This window comes from Sorex fumeus, unplaced genomic scaffold, assembly GCF_029834395.1.
Source record: "Sorex fumeus unplaced genomic scaffold, SorFum_2.1 ptg000021l, whole genome shotgun sequence".
NCBI lineage: Eukaryota > Metazoa > Chordata > Mammalia > Eulipotyphla > Soricidae > Sorex > Sorex fumeus.
Window position 1 is genome coordinate 3,021,841 of NW_026606078.1, and position 17,190 is coordinate 3,039,030.

Genomic DNA, 17,190 nt, shown 5'->3' on the forward strand with positions numbered 1-17,190 from the left:
CATGACCAAGTAGGATTCATCCCAGGGATGCAAGGATGGTTTAACATTAGGAAATCAATCAACATAATCCACCATATCAACAAAAGAAAAGATAAAAAGCATATGATCATATCAATAGATGCAGAGAAAGCATTTGATAAGATCCAGCACACCTTTATGATGAAAACCCTAGCCAAAATGGGTATAGAGGGGACCTTCCTCAACATAATTAAAGCCATCTACCACAAGCCTACAGCAAGCATCATCCTCAATGGGAAAAAACTGAGAGCCTTCCCTCTAAGATCAGGGACGAGACAGGGATGCCCACTCTCTCCACTGCTGTTCAATATAGTACTGGAAGTACTTGCAATAGCGATTAGGGAGGAAAAAGATATTAAGGGCATTCAGGTAGGAAAGGAAGAAATCAAGCTCTCACTATTCGCAGATGATATGATACTCTACTTAGAGAACCCAATAACTTCCACCAAAAAACTCCTAGAAACAATAGACTCGTATAGTAAAGTTGCAGGTTATAAAATCAATACCCAAAAGTCCATGGCTTTCCTATACGCAAACAGTGAGAGAGAAGAAAGCAACATGAAAAAAACAATCCCGTTCACAATTGTGCCCCAGAAAATCAAGTACCTAGGAATCAGCTTAACTAAGGAAGTAAAGGACCTGTACAAAGAAAACTACAAAACGCTACTTCAGGAAATAAAAGAGGACATGAGGAAATGGAAAGATATCCCCTGCTCATGGGTCGGGAGACTTAACATTGTCAAAATGGCAATACTGCCAAAAGCATTGTATAAATTCAATGCAATCCCTATAAGGATACCCATGACATTCTTCAAAGAAATGGAGCAAACACTCCTGAAATTTATATGGAACAATAAGCCCCCACGAATAGCTAAAGCAATTCTTGGGAAAAAGAAAATGGGAGGAATCAACCTCCCGAACTTCAAACTGTACTACAAAGCAGTAATAATTAAAACAGCATGGTACTGGAACAAAGGCAGAACTGCAGACCAATGGAACAGGGTTGAATACACTGACATCTCCCCTCAATCATATGCTCATCTAATCTTTGATAAAGGTGCAAGTAAAGTGAAGTGGAGTAAGGAAAGCCTCTTTAACAAATTGTGCTGGCATCACTGGATGGCTACATGCAAAAAAATGGGCTCAGAACTCTGCCTAACACCATGTACAAAAGTAAGATCAAAATGGATTAAAGACCTCAACATCAGACCAGAAACCATAAGGTACATTGAAGACAAAGTTGGCAAAAACCTCCGTGACATTGAAGCTAATGGTGTCTTCAAAGATGCCACGCCACTGGCCGAGCAAGTGAAAACAGAGATAGATAAATGGGACTATCTTAAACTAAGAAGCTTCTGCACCTCCAAAGAAACAGTGACCAAAATACAAAGACAGTCCACAGAATGGGAAAAGATATTCGCCGAATACACATCTGACAAGGGGTTGATATCCAGGATATACAAAATACTGGTTAAACTCCACAAGAAGAAAACATCCAACCCCATCCAAAAATGGGGCAATGAAATGAACAGAAACTTTCTCAAAGAAGAAATCCGAATGGCAAAAAAGCACATGAGAAAATGCTCTACATCATTAATCATCAGGGAGATGCAGATCAAAACCACAATGAGATACCATCTCACACCTCAGAGACTGGCCCACATTCAAAAGAACAGAAGCAACCGATGCTGGCGTGGATGTGGCGAGAAAGGGACACTCCTTCACTGTTGGTGGGAATGTCGACTGGTTCAGCCTTTCTGGAAAACAGTATGGACGATTCTCAAAAAATTAGAAATTGAGCTCCCATTTGACTCAGCATTACCACTCCAGGGAATATATCCCAGAGAGGCAAAAATGTATAGTCGAAGTGACATCTGCACTTGTTTGTTCATTGCAGCACTCTTTACAATAGCCAGAAACTGGAAGAAACCTGAATGCCCAAGCACAGATGACTGGTTAAAGAAACTTTGGTACATCTCCACAATCGAGAACTATGTAGCTGTTAGAAAAGAGTAAGTCATGAAATTCACATACAAGTGGTACAACATGGAAAGTATCATGCTAAGCGAAATGAGTCAGAAAGAGAGGGATAGACATAGAAAGATTGCATTCATCTGGGGGATATAAAGTAACAAAATATGAGATTAATACCCAAGAATAGCTGAGATCAGCACCAGGAGGATTATTCCATAGCTTAGTGGCCAGCCGGGCATTCTAGAGGAAAGGGCAGCTCAGATAGAGAAGGGAGCACCAAATAAAGGATGTTTGGAGGATCCTCCCAGGAGGGGAGATGCATGTCGAAAGTAGACTATGGACTGAACATGTTTGCCACTCAATGCCTCTTTTGCAGACCACAACACCCAAAAGGAGAGAGAGAACACAGGGGATTGCCCTGCCACAGAGACAGGAGGGATGGGGGGATGGGGGTGGGAGGGATATTATCCATGGTGGTGGAAAATGGGCACTGGTGGAGGGATGGGTATCTAATCATTGTATAATTGAAACCAAAGCACAAAAAATTGTAAATCTACAACTGTAAAAAAAAATAAAATAAAATAAAGGGAAAAAAAAACTTCAGGGCTAGAAAGATGGAGATGTTACTGGTGCCTGCTCAAGAAAATCGACTAACAACAGGATGATCGTAATCATGATCGAACAATCAGTGGTTAAAAAGAAGTGCTTACTTTTCACAGATGAAATCTAGGTAAATATAAAAAAATGTTTGTTTTTGTTTATCAGAACCCAGAAAACTAGACAAAGTAATAGTAACAGATCTAAATAGATTGAAAAAAAGAGGGTTGAAAAGGATGATAAGCAAGGACTAATATTAAAAGGCCTTACTAATGGAGTCCAGAAAGACAGCTCAGTGGGTAGCTTTGCCTTGCATGTGATCAACCCAAGTTTGATCCCCAGCACCTTATATGGTCCTCCAAACTCACCAAGAATTATCCCTGAGCACAGAACAGGCATAAGCTCTGAGCACACCTGAGTGTGGCCACTTACCAAAACCAAAATAAATAAAAGATCCTGGTACTAAGATATATGGGGGAAACACTGTCTTGTTAAACTTGTTTAACTTATTAAATAGGTGGAGTAATTTTATTAAATATCCTATCTCACAGTGATTCAATTAAAAAGTTTTTAAGAATTAATTAAATATTGGTTAATAGAAATTGTGATTAGTTAATGAAATTGTGATTTAATAACATGTATAACTAATGTTATTTATATATTAAAGAACAAGCAGTGATGGATCTGAGGTATGTCTATTTCTAGATTAATGTCTTTTAAGGAACAGCCTATGGTTTTCCTAAATAGAATGATCTGGGTGGAAAGTTTTATAATTATGAAAACCCAGTCTCAGTCAAAGGAACAAAATGGAGGAAGGGCTGGAAATTTGGGATCTAATGAGGTTCCTGGGGGGCTTCTCATACAAGATAAATTTAAGAAGAGAAGACCAAAAGAATAAGTGGTCCAAAGAGAGACATAAAAAAGCAAAATCAGAGACAACAGGAGGGAAATTTAACACTTATGCTATGGCACAAACAGTACTATAGTCAAACTGTAAAAACTGAATCTGATAATCCCATTAAAATAGTATAATTAGACAGTAAGACTTTTCAGATAAATGAACACACATATCAAATTAAATTACCTACAAGTTATGTGCTCTACATTGCACAGAACATTTCAAAGCCTATGAAAACGAGTCAAGCAACACCTAACTCATCACATCTAATTATACTAATAAAATGCTGTCAGTGTCTGCTAGGCCAATTATTTATATTTTTGTGTAATTTATGGTTTATTATTGTTGCAAGTAAATCATATTATCATCAGTCATGAAATCAAGATATATTTTGAAGAGATAGCTTTTGTTAGATATACATGGAAAGATATTTTAAGTAGACTTGAAATACTAGCTTTTTGCAGAATTATAACATTTTCCCTCTTATTTTCTCTATTTCCCCCCTATGATTTTAGTAATGGTAATTTGGTCTTCCTGTAAGTCTCCTGATATAAATATCTGGTTATCGACACTTTAAGAATGTAAAATATCATTTTTCTTTTTAGTTTTTCTTATAATTCCTAGCATCCTCACCTAGAATTCTTTCAAAGGAGTTCCTGCTTTGGGGGGTTGGCATAATAGTACAGCAGGATAGTACAGTGCTGGCAAGGCCCGGGTTCAATACCCAGCATCCTATATTGTCCCCTGAGCACTACCAGGAATAATTCCTGGATGCAAAGCCAAGGAATAATCTCTGAACATTCATGGAATATATCCCCTAAAGCAAAAATCAATAAATAAATAGCTTTTTTTGGGCTGGAGCGATAGCACAGCGGGTAGGGCGTTTGCCTTGCACGCAGCCAACATGACCGACCCAAGTTTGATTCCTCCGCCCCTCTTGGAGAGCCCGGCAAGCTACCGAGAGTATTCGATATGCCAGACACAGTAACAACGAAGTCTCCAATGGAGACGTTACTGGGCCCGCTCGAGCAAATCGATGATCAACGGGAGGGCCTTTACCTTTACCTTTACCTTTTTTTAAAAAAGAGTTCCTGTCTTTAAAATTGCCATGCCCTTACTCAATTAAGAGATTTGTGCTTTAATTCCATTGCAATAACAAGATATCCTCAATAATTTAACTTAAATTGAGATCACAGTCAAAGGGACAGAGGACTGAAGAGGAACTTTTATTTAATGTAACAATGTTGACCAATGCTGTACATTGTCATATATAACAGGCTGGAATGATAGCACAGTGGTAGGGCATTTGTCTTGCATGCAGCCGGTGCGGCCGACCCGGGTTCAATTCCTCTGTTCCTCTTGAAGCAAGTATACCGAGAGTATCTCACCCACATGGCAGAGCCTGGCAAGCTACCCGTGAAACATTTTATATGCCAACACAGTAACAAGTCTCACAACAGAGATATTACTGGGCCCGCTCGAGCAAATCGATGAACAACGGGAGGATAGTGCTACAGTGCTACAATAGGCTGTAATTTAACATGTGTAAATGAAATAAACTGAGCATTTATTATGCCCAAGATTGATAACATGGAGCTTAAGAAAAATGGCATGTATTTTGTGCATAGAGCAATTGTAATCAATAGGTGATGAACTGCCTTTCTGTTAACTCTCATTTCTAAAAAACACAGGAAAAGGTATGTTTTAACTGGAAGACATTACATAGTTGCAAGTTTAAGACACAAGTGAATGAAAATTTTGAAGATATCCTAAGCCATCTTCCCAATGAACAAGAAAAAGGCATTCTTGTTTTACACTCTAGGGATTTGTTTTACACTCTATGGATTTTCTTCTTCCCTCCTTTTCTACTTATGTACTCCAACCAATATTCTAGGTTTGTTTTTATAATTCCTGGCATAAAGCTCAGGCCCAAGGGTTCCTAATAAGGACAACTAATATTCCAATCTTAACACAAAGACCCTGGAAAGAATACTCTGAGCTTTTCTGACAAAAAGATGTAAAAAAGAAAACTGTATGAAGTACATCAGGAATATAGTTTGGCAGAATGTTTATTTGGTAAGCAGAGCTTGCCTGTTGCTTGGTGTTAATAAAGGGAAAGTCTGGTCAAATATGGTTCACTTGAACTGCTGTAAACTGAGAACCAACTAGGTATCTAATCTGTACAACATTCACCTTTGGGAAGCCGTAATGAGTAAGGGTCCCTGCAAGCAGCTCAATGGTCTATGTGTCAGATTCAGGTCAGTACAAGGCAACTCTTTCAGAACTAATTTCTCCAATATCCTTCAAGCTAACTTTGCACTGAAAAACTGAACTTTGCAGACAAATTCCTACTGGCTTGCACACATTTTACAATACAAAAGTCTCACCACTGAATCTTTCATCTTCTTTGGAAGAGGATCTGCAGCCAACTCTTCTATATTTTGATGTAAAAATTTAGGAAACAATTTGCATTTAATAAAGGACCTGAAAATTAAAAAAAAAACTTTTACCTTTTAAAATTTTGTACCTGTTACAATGTTTGAGATAAGCAATTTCCACATTGAACCTCCCGTTCACTTATGATAAATGCATGTGCTCCTTCTTAAATAATTCATGATTTTAACAAAAGAGGTGCCTATTGATGCGATCACAAAGATAAAGGTTGGATTTTCAAATTCCATACTAATAAAAACAGCCAAAAATGTCAGATGTTATTAGTATCCCTAACTGTCAACAGCTAACTAAGCTTACAGATTCTCTATTTTGTCAGTCCATTGGGGTTTTATATAGAAAAATTTTTAAAAAAACAATGGCAGCAAAGCTAAACATTCCAGCAAAATATATTTGACACAAAATGTTGTATAAACCGTATTTAACTTTGCCCTATTTTTCCATGTCTTTGTCTTGCTGTACATGACATCCTAAAATTATAACTTCTCTTACTCAAATCATGGTTAACTTAAGTGAAAATAATTTAAGTTTAGATAAATTACATGAAATGACTGATACCTGATTACAGTTTATTGATATCTGAAACTTTGTCATCATATAAAATGTTTCAGTTCCAAAGTTCATATTAATGAAAATTTAAAAGGGAAGACTGAAAATATAGTTTCCAAGTGACTAAAGATAATTATTAAATATATTTTAAAACTTCAGTGCATACTGTATTTTAAACCTAGAGTACTGTCCATATTTGGAATAAAGAGGAAAAACTCTGCTTTCAAAGGTGTTAACAGTCAAGTCTCCCAAGAGTAGTTGCCTAGATTAAAGGTAACAATTCCAGGGGATATGATACTGCCCAGCAGGTCAACCTGTACCTGCAGGGTAAGTGTATCAGCAGCCTGATAGTCCATTCAGGCTTCCTGATACCCTGAAATTGCTGCTGTACCCTTGGGACCAAGATTCCCTAAAAATTAAATGGCCAAAAGTTAGGTATGTGGGAGTCACGTCCACAGACCACTTCTGGCTCAGATATACAAGCTCATTTATTTGCTGTGCTTCAGAGACCCATAAATAAATCTCAAAAGAGATCAAAAGCAGGCCATGTTAGTGAATTACTGGCCATGATTCAGAAAATCATAAATGAATCTTGAAGGAGAGGAGCACACCACGGAGATGTCTACCCACCCTGTGCCAGGCTGATTTCACTGGGGCACCTCAGAGGCAGCAAGTGTGCTCCTCCACCTGCCCCAGATGAACTCTGGCAGTCATAAACCTCCAGAATCCAATCACTGCCAGCTCACAGGCAACCTCCACAGCCTGCCCAAGGAGAACGTATCCACTGAACGCATGAGAACGTATCTACTGAAAAGCCCAGGTATGTGGGACCAGCAACTGAAAACTCCAGACTTCATAGAGTCAGGAATGGATGAACTCTCCCATCTCCTCGCACTTCCAGTTTCCTGGAAGCCATGCCCCAAAACTGCCTCTGCTTACCTTTTAAGCACATTAAGGGCCATGATTCAGAGACACAAAAAAATCTCAGAAGAGAGCAGCATGCCACAGATACGCCTCCAGACCCCAAATATTTAAAACTTTTAGAATTTCAGGAGCAAGTGGCCACTTTTGTGGTCAATTGACACCTCATACTTTTCATGGCAAGAAATACAAAATAAAATATTTAGTAACTGCCTAAGGGGCAGGTTGGGGTGTTGGTGGGAAGATTCAAAGTAATAGTGGTGGGAAGATACAATGGTGGTGGCATTGGTGTTGAAATATTGAATGTAAACAATTTTTGTGAACAACTTTATGAAAACTTAAAAATTTTTTAAATTAAGAGAAAAAAAGTAAAGCAGAGTTCATGCCTTCTTCAATCAACTCAATCAGTGGCTAAATAAATGGCAGTACTTCTACATAAAAAGGTAACAATTGCAATTTATGAACCAAGTTTGCATACCTATTAGATATTCTCATAGAAAGGTGAAGGAGTCTCATCATTTAACGTATAATCAATGACAGTGCTCAGGTACCAATAGCCATCTCTTCCTGGTATTTCAAAAGCATCTGAGCAAAGGTTAAACATTCACTGGAAGTTAATCCTTCTAGTGAAAATTTATTTTTATTAATTTCTGGATAGTTCCATATATTTTCTCAACCTTATTCAGAGATCAGCTAGATTAATATCAAGAGTCCAAACCACAAGTTTTGAAGAGAGCAAGAAGACAGAACCACACATTATTGGTTCATACAATTATGTTTGTTAAAATCCATTTGTTACAAGTGTGTTTCTTGCAGCTTGTTTGTGAAACTCTGTGTGTGTTTCTGTTACTCACAGGAGCACTGAGGGATCACTGCTTTGCCTGCTCAGATGATAGGAAAGAGCAACCAGGAGGCCACAAAATGTTGAAAATAGCGCTGGGATGTGTTGGCTACTCCACGGCTCCTAAGGAAAAGACATCAGACAACCAAGTCACTATAAGGCAGATGTAGAATGAGAGGGTCACTTTCTATAAAATGAATAGGGGCTAGTGTTTTAAAACAAAGCAAAAAGAAATGACAAAATTGGGACCTTTGGGTGGAATTTGAAGTGATTATACTGAGTTAAATAAGTAAGGATGTAAAAAGCAATAGTCAGATGGTTTCACTCATGTGAGTAATAGAATTGGTAAAGCAAAAAAACTACAACAAACAAAACTAGCACTTAAAGTTGGTTAACACTATCATGGTTATCAGAGAGAATGAGGAGGAAGGTGGGAAAAATAAGAGCAGGGTCTATTTTAGGGGAAGGACAGCACTAAAACTTTGGTGGCAGGAATGGTTACAATTATACTCATTCTGAAATGTGAAAATAAATCCTTGAAATTCCATAATACTTAAGCCAAATAAGTCAAGATATTAAAACTTTTTTTTTTGCTTTTTGGGTCACTCCGGTGGTTCACAGGGGTTACTGGGGTTACTCCTTGCTCATGCAGGAACTACCCCTGGAGGTTCTCGGAGGACCATATGGGATGCTGGAAATCAAACCCGGGTCTGCTATGTGCAAAGCAAATGCCCTACTCACTGTGCTATCACTCCAGCCCCTATTAAAACTTTTTAAAGAAAGTAGTTATAGGTGAGTGATGCTTGCTCCGTCCCTCTACTTTCAAGTGCTTTTTGTCTATGATTGCATATGTGTGACTGTGAATAACATCTGATCTCTCCACTAAGATAGCCACAGACAAGACAGAATGACTCATCTACTTCATCTGAACTAATCACTTAACCAAATATGCAAGAAAAATACACTAGACTTCAGTTACTGCTATTAACTCATAAAATAATACCTTGAATACATAAATGGAATGTACCGTTTTATTCAAGTATTGGTAAGTACCCAGAAGGTAGTGCCGAATGGTAGGTAGTTCAAGGAGTAAGTGCTATTGTAGGACTATCAGCTTCAATTCCACCTCTGATTATTTGCTCAAAAATAGTGACTAAGATATTCAGATTCAGTTTCCTTATCTATGATAATTTAACAATGAATACACCACATGGTTCTTGTAAATATTACTTAAAGTAGCACTGTAGCACTATCCTGTAACACTGTCCTCCCCATTGTTCATCGATTTGCACTAGCGGCCCCGGTGACATCTCCATTGTGAGACTTGTTGTTACTGCTTTTGGCACATCAAATACGTCATGGGTAGCTTGCCAGGCTTTGCCGTATGAGCAAGATATTCTTGGTAGCTTGCCGGGGTCTCTGAGAAGGGTGGAGGAATCAAACCCAGGACAACTGGGTTGGCCGCATGCAAGGCAAACACCCTACCCGCGGTGCTATTGCTCCAGCCTTATTACTACATGCAAAGCAGTGGCAAGTGCAAAATAATAAATGTTTGCTATTACTATGATCGAACCTGTGCGGGGAAACCCCATTGGATTTCGAGTCCAACACCTTAACCACTGTAGGGCTGCTATAGCAAAATATGATGCAGTGGAAGGCGTATAGATAGCATATATTCATTATTGCTCAAGGTTTGGGAAACTTGAAACTTTGATATGATGGCACGGGATGACGAATAGTGAGAATCTGAGTGCTGGCTTACAAGGAGCCTTCTCATTGGGTTTCCATATGATCAGAGGGGCAAGGGAATATTTTTTATGCTTCTTTTATAAGGACACTAAACCTCAATCATGAGAGTGAAACCCTAAAGATCCCATCACATTACAACTCCTAATACCATCACTTTGGGTTTAGAATTTCAGGATCCGAGTCACAAGATGACAACACTCACATTATCGCAGATACATAAGAACACTGATAATGCTGAAGTCAAATTTCTTTGAATATTAGATCTGACATCAAGTATGGTTCATCTCTAGATACCAAAACAAATGAAAACCCATCAATGATTACTATAAAAGGTAAAAGGTAAAGGCCCTCCCGTTGATCGTCGATTTGCTTGAGCGGGCCCAGTAACGTTTCCGTTGGAGACTTTGTTGTTACTGTGTCTGGCATATCGAATACTCTCGGTAGCTTGCCGGGCTCTCTGAGAGGGGCGGAGGAATCGAACTCGGGTCGACCATGTTGGCCGCGTGTAAGGCGAACGCCCTACCCGCTGTGCTATCGCTCCAGCCCCTTTTACTGTGTCTGGCATATCGAATACTCTCGGTAGCTTGCCGGGCTCTCCGAGAGGGGCGGAGGAATCGAACTCGGGTCGGCCATGTTGGCCGCTTGTAAGGCGAACGCCCTACCCGCTGTGCTATCGCTCCAGCCCTATTACTATAGATTTTTAAAAATCTTTTTTATTTATATAATACGTGCAGAAGGGAAACAAGGATATATGTTAATTTTTATTATTTATTTGTTTGGAGGACACAGCCAGTATTGCAGGCCCAGAGATGAGGAACTCCTATAGAAAATTTGAAATTAATCTTCTCATACTGTGGCACTATTATATATATATGTATATATATGCTATATACATATACTATATATACTATATAGATGTGGTTTTATATCTATCTATATCTGCATCTATATAGCTGCATATACCTTTATATATATGTACATATGTAGGATAATATTGTTTTGTCCTTCCTGTATAGCCTCAGGTAGCTTAGGTTTATTTGGTTACTCCCGTCACAGTGCTCCCATTCCTCTGTGTTTACTTGTAACTTCTTTCTTTGTGCTCTGTTGACTCGTAAATATTTTTTTTCCTTCTCCCTAAGTCCTTTGCATAGTTTATTCAGAGAAATGTCCTTTTTTATGGGCACAGGAAGACTATACTATGTTTTTGTAACACGGGAGTCATTTGACTCTAAATGATGTTTTCCTCCTGTGCCACGCCGGCTACGGCGTCGCCCACGTAGCAACATGCTGCAAGGGGGCTCAGGCAAGGGCCTGGGTCCCTGGGAATGGGAGGTTCGCGGCCCACGGGTCTATGCCTCCGGTAGCCCCCTCTTCTGTTTTTGAAAGCGCCTCTGGCGTGCAGTCCTCCCTTACCATTCTGTGGGAATAGGAGCCTGCCTGTTAGCTATTCCTGATGATTAATCACATAGCTTGGATTAAGATGTTTTGATTAACCTCTAGTCTTTGAATTATGTTTGCTAGTAAAATAGAGTTAATATTAGTTTCTGTAAAGTCCTGATTTTTTTAGGTTATGGGTAGGCGTTTTTAGGGAAGTAAAAACTTAAATGTCAGTGAAAGTAGACAATAGAGGAATAGTAAGGAACATAATATTTCACCCAGATATTTTATTGGGACAAGCGGATGTTCTGTCCTAATCTTAAAGCGGAACGTGTACGTGCCCCTTGATGTTTTGGGAACATGACCCATGGTCTGATGTAATGTGTGCCTTGCCACGTTGTTTCTGTAACTGTATAAAAAGAAGAACTCTGGATGCAATAAACCGCAGCAGCACTCAGCCTCTCTTGTGTTGGTGTCTGTCTGTCCAACGCGCCGAATCTCCTGCTTTCCTGTGCACCTTCGCCTGGTCTCCCCTCAGCCTGGTGGTCTTCGACCGAGCCAGTCTGCAGCACTCCTGGGCATCTGTTCTCTCGACCTAAGCCTCAGCCACCCTTACTTTCTTGTACCCTCAAAAGCAGGATCCCGACAAGGGACTAGATGGAACCAAGGCAAGTGGTAAACTATGTGCTACCCGGCTTTGAAATGAGCCTGGTCAAAGTGCCATAATGCTTAACTTATTATAAGTTAAGAGCTTGGTCATGGACAAATGCTGTCATGATCCAAAAAGTAATAACTAGATTTGGAACCTGCTAGGGTTAGGAAAGATTAATCTGGTCTGAGCTCGTTAGTCTGAGTCTGTGGCAAGATGTTCCCAAGAGAGATGCCCTACAAGCCTCAATGTATCTTTACTGTATCCATACAAAAATAACTAGTATTAAGATGTTGATATAGTTATTGGACTGAGGAAAGGGGAAAAACACCCTAGGAGGTATTTTTCCTTTGGGCAGTCAGGAAGGGCTTTGGAATAACCCCTAGGTGGTGTTTCTGCCTTTGAGCCTGATGGGCAGTCAGGAAGGGCTTTCTTATGTTGATTTTGTTACCAGACCGGTGTAGCATAGGGCTGGAGGGCAAGGTGAAGAGACAAATTGGGGTGGAGAGTCAAATGGGGTAGAGGGCAGAATCCTGAGAGCTGGGACGGAGTAATGAGGGGCTAGGAAGGGAGAGCAGGAGAGATGAGAGAGCAGTGAGGCAAGATGGAGTGTGGAGAGACTACCAAGGGGACAGAGGGAGAAGGATGTAGAAGAATACAGGAACTGAAGAGAGAGAACCCAGGCTGTGAGATGGAGTGGAGAGATGAGTGGGAGAGACTGGAGGAAACGGGAATGGGGAGTAGTGTGACACTACAAAGGGAGGCTCAGAGAGACTGGAGCAGGCACATAGAGGTAAAATGGAATAAAAGGCATCTGACCAACCAACTGGCTTGGTCCTCATTTCCTCCTCCATCTGCCCCATGGCCCCGACCCCAAAGGGTGAGCGAGCGGCCCAGCCCCTGTCCCCCAAACTCAGGTGGTGAGGGGGAGAGCCATCCGACTCCTCCCTTGCTGCCCCCCGAAGAGTTTACACATATGTACATATACATTTCTCATTAATCAACGAATTAATCTTTTTGTGCAGAGTCAAAATTGAAAAATCCATGCAATCTGCAGAAAACATTATTTTGGCTTTAAAAGGGATATCATAGCTTTGATATCAAGTCAGCATCGTTATTGACCTAGTGTGAAGAGAGGAAGAATTGACAAGATCTACCCATAGTAGCAAGACAGGATGAATTCCTCCAAGAGGAATACACTCCACTGCCTACATGTTTGTATATCTAGATGAAAAATATATGTAGGCATCTCACTGCTTTACATAAAGGCGGCAGTTAGTGTATTTTAAACAATGATTATAAATTAAAAGTTCTCAGATTCACGAATTATTTTATTGATTTTATCCTCATTCAATAGTGTTGGATATAAATCAGTTAACTTCCTGTTTTCAATGGTTGTGTAACACATGGTAGAGCAATGGCTCAGAGGAAGAAATAATTTGGAAGGATCTCAGGGGAAGCTTCATTTCATGGAGAACTCAGCAAGTAATCGAGTCATAAAGGAAGCTAGGGAAGAATCCTGGGAGAAACATTCTAAGTCAAGGAAAGATGCCATGCTTTCAGACTGCCTAGGTCTGCTCTCCAGGAGGCACTGTTTGTGCATCAGGATGTATGTCATTGTGAAGATTCATACAAAATATATGAAGATTAAAAGAATAGATAAATACTTGGAGAAAATACATGAAAGGGAAACGACCTTTTCTGTTTACAATTTTGTGCTTTTCTGGGATGCAAAGACAGCTAGATACCATCAGCTCTAGAGAGACATTAGTCGCGGAAATGTTTCAGAATTAGCCAGGCAATTTGAGTGTAATCTAAGGAACAAGTTGCCCATATTAATGGTAAAATAAAGTTTCATGAAATAAACTGCCCGTATTAGTGATGAAATAATTTGCCCATATTAGGGGCTGGAGTGATAGCACAGCAGATAGGGTGTTTGCCTGCCTTGTACGTGGTCAACCCAGGTTTGATTCCCAGCATCCCATATGGTCCCCTGAGCACCGCCAGGAGTAATTCTTGAGTGCATGAGCCAGGAGTAACCCCTGTGTATTGCCAGGTGTGACCCAAAAAGCAAAGCAAAAAAAAATTAAAAAAAGAATTTGCTCATATTAATGATAAAAAGAAGGTTTTCATCATTAAAAATAATGTTCCCCTCAACTTTTTTTACAATTTTTGCTTAGGGGTTACTCCTCCTGGCTCTGCACTCAGGAATTAATTATTCTTGCCAGAGTTTGGGGGACCATATGGGATGCTGGAGATAGAACCTGGATTGGCAGCATGGAAGGCAAATGCCCTACCACTGTACTATTGGTCTGGACCCTCAACTTATTTAAGAACATATTTTCTCTTGGAAAGGCAGGAAGCAAGCTTGAATGAAGAGAAGGTAGAGAAACTCTAAAATTTTTCTTCTGCTTAGAGTGTAAAATATATTACTATTTTAATACTGCCCCAAATTTAACATAAAGTACAAACACCAAAGTACACACTGTAACTAAATTGGAACTATTCCAAATTATTTTATTTAATTAAGAATTGGGAGTGGAAATCACCCCACTCCCCACCCCCGAATAAAGATATATTGCCTTTGCCCTATTTTTCTATTTCTTTCTCCTTAATCTCATTATTCTCCAGGCTGTTCTGTCAATCACTCCACCTATATTTCTCTTCTGACACAAGCTTCTCTGTCCAACGTTTAAGCAGATGCATCCTGAACAGGTGAAAGTCTGTGAATTCTGTGAAAAACAAAAATTCTGTGAAAAAAAAAAACAGACAATAACATGATGGTGGAATGTGACAGATTCAGAAAGTTTTGGAGCTACATTTCTAAAAGTTTGAACTTGTCAATTCAGAGATGTTTATAAAACCCGTAATTTTAGAATGTTTTCATTTTAAGTTTTATTTTGGGATAGAAAAGACATTTGAAGAAGAAAACTATCAACCCCAACAGGGAATTTTAGAAAAAATGATCAAATGGACCAAATATTTTCTTCAGAAGACTAAGTTCAGAACTCAGCTCTACTTAATATAGAGCAAAGTAGAGGCAGGAAAGCACTGCCTAATCTTTTAAATAAGTTTTAAAAATTAAATGTATATATTAATTATTATTTCTTAGCTTAAATATTTCTTTTTAGGCTCACAAACACTCATGCATGTGAATGGATACATATATATATATGAAGATTCTAGAGGGAGATAAGTTTTTAAACACTCTATCACCCACTGATAATGAAGTGTATATAATGTGACAGTTTAGTCCAAATTAACATCCTTAATTGCTTTGTGATGTGTCTCTTGGGCCGCAGAATTGGGTATGATATGGATTGATGAGAACTGGATTCATAAAATTCTCAGAGGCTTTGAAGTATTTTTATGCGGCAGAAATAAAACTGAGTCCTACAATTAAGTGGTAGATTTCATATGCATGTTGGAATTCTTTTTGATGAAAATGCACAGGGAAGTTGAGTTTTATATAAAAGTATTCTCTAAAGATAATCTTAGGTTCAGCATTTTTTTCCTTGAAAATTGTCGACATTTATAAGATTTTATGGGTAAGACTGAAGGTTTGATTATAGAGTGAATGCAAACAAATTCTCACTGTAATTATGCCTTATCAGGCTTACATACTTTCTTTTTTAAGAAAAAGTTTAAGAAATTATATTAGATCAAGAAACACAAGATCACTTTAAAAATCCATGTTTTTATGAATCCTAAAATAAGAGCTACATTATCAATGCAAGCTGTATTTAGAGGTCTATTTCTAATAAGAATTCTATCTTTGAAAGATTCTCAGTATCCCTGAAGTTTCAGAAATTCAGTAAAATCTGTGTCTTACTTTAGTAGGATCAATGATCACTGTCTCCCAGTGCTTCTACCATGTGCTCTCCCCACATTTCTCATACCATTCCTGGCTCATCACATGCTCATCACATGCTCAGCTCAGTATGTACTGGGTATGTTTTGAGTCACCAGCACCTACATGTATTCCCCATAGCATCCCTTGATGCTGTTACTTACCATATGTTACTTACCATGCTGTTACTTACACCCCAGATCCCAGCTCTGAGTCTAAGTAGACTTCCTACTAATAGCCAGGTAGGAAGTAACCATATTAACCAATATGACAAATCAGTCTTCACTGTTTATTAAGAACAATTTTTACTTGCTGTTTTTTTATTTTGGTAAAAAATATTATATGCTTATAATTCAAAACACTAATTTTCTTTTAGGAATAAGTATTGAGGTGGGGGAAAGTAATATATCAGCAAGCAATACAGACAGGTCCTACACATTAAAATCTATCTGTAGCAAACATAGGTAAATGTAAATAAGTGTACACACACCAATGCATGATGTATAATTTTGGTAATATAGTGACATAAACTATGCTTCTCAGTTACCTGAATTCATTCAGTCCAGAATGACTTAAAGGTAAGCATTACTCCTTTGAGATCTGAAGAGATAGGGACTTTTGTTTTAACACAACTAATTTTTATGGTGAATTTATTTAAATTTCACATACAGAAAAAAATGTACTTAGAAGAACACAGGGAAATTTATAATTTACCTCAACCACTACATCCCCTGCCATCACCAAAATAGAATCTCATTATAAAAGATAATAAAAAAATAAAAATAATGGTTTAACCCAGACATATGAAATTCATCTAATTAACTATTGAGCCATTTCTCAAGGGAACAAATATTCCATTATTTTTTTATATCACTGTCAGAGATTAATGTCAGTGAGGGATTCCACTTATACATTACTTTCTACCACCAAATAAAAGATAAAATTTACGGAGGAATCAAAAATTCCTCTAATTAATATTCCAAATAGTGAAATGAATTCACAATCCCTCATCTGTGTCGCTCAAGGGAGGCTGATGGAAATAAAAGACATAAATGCATATCAAGACCCATATATAGAAATATATCTCTGGAAAGGCAGCTGCTGACAGTTTGAAAATGGTCTATCAATCCATCAGAATTGATGCAGAATAAAAGAAAAAAATCAATTATAGTGATGCAAAGAACAAGCACAAAAGGCATAAATAAAAGCATCTATAAATAACATATTTAATGATACCTACGAGTGTAGGCTGAAGGTGGATAAGGTTTTATACTTTTCCTAAGAACTCGCTTACCAATTTGTAAGTAAATTAATTC

At 38.5% G+C, this 17,190-nt stretch overlaps 1 protein-coding gene across 2 annotated transcripts in view; it reads right to left on the reverse strand.

Moving 5' to 3' along the window:
• Nucleotides 1-17,190, reverse strand: part of PCNX2 (pecanex 2) — a 409,093-nt gene that overhangs the window by 190,888 nt on the left and 201,015 nt on the right. For both annotated transcript variants that reach the window (XM_056113571.1, XM_056113570.1), the window contains 2 exons: nt 8,263-8,372; nt 5,875-5,971 (listed from right to left, as the gene is read on the reverse strand). In XM_056113571.1, the coding sequence (XP_055969546.1) occupies nt 5,875-5,971; nt 8,263-8,372 (207 nt within the window). The remainder of the gene's footprint in view (nt 1-5,874; nt 5,972-8,262; nt 8,373-17,190) is intronic.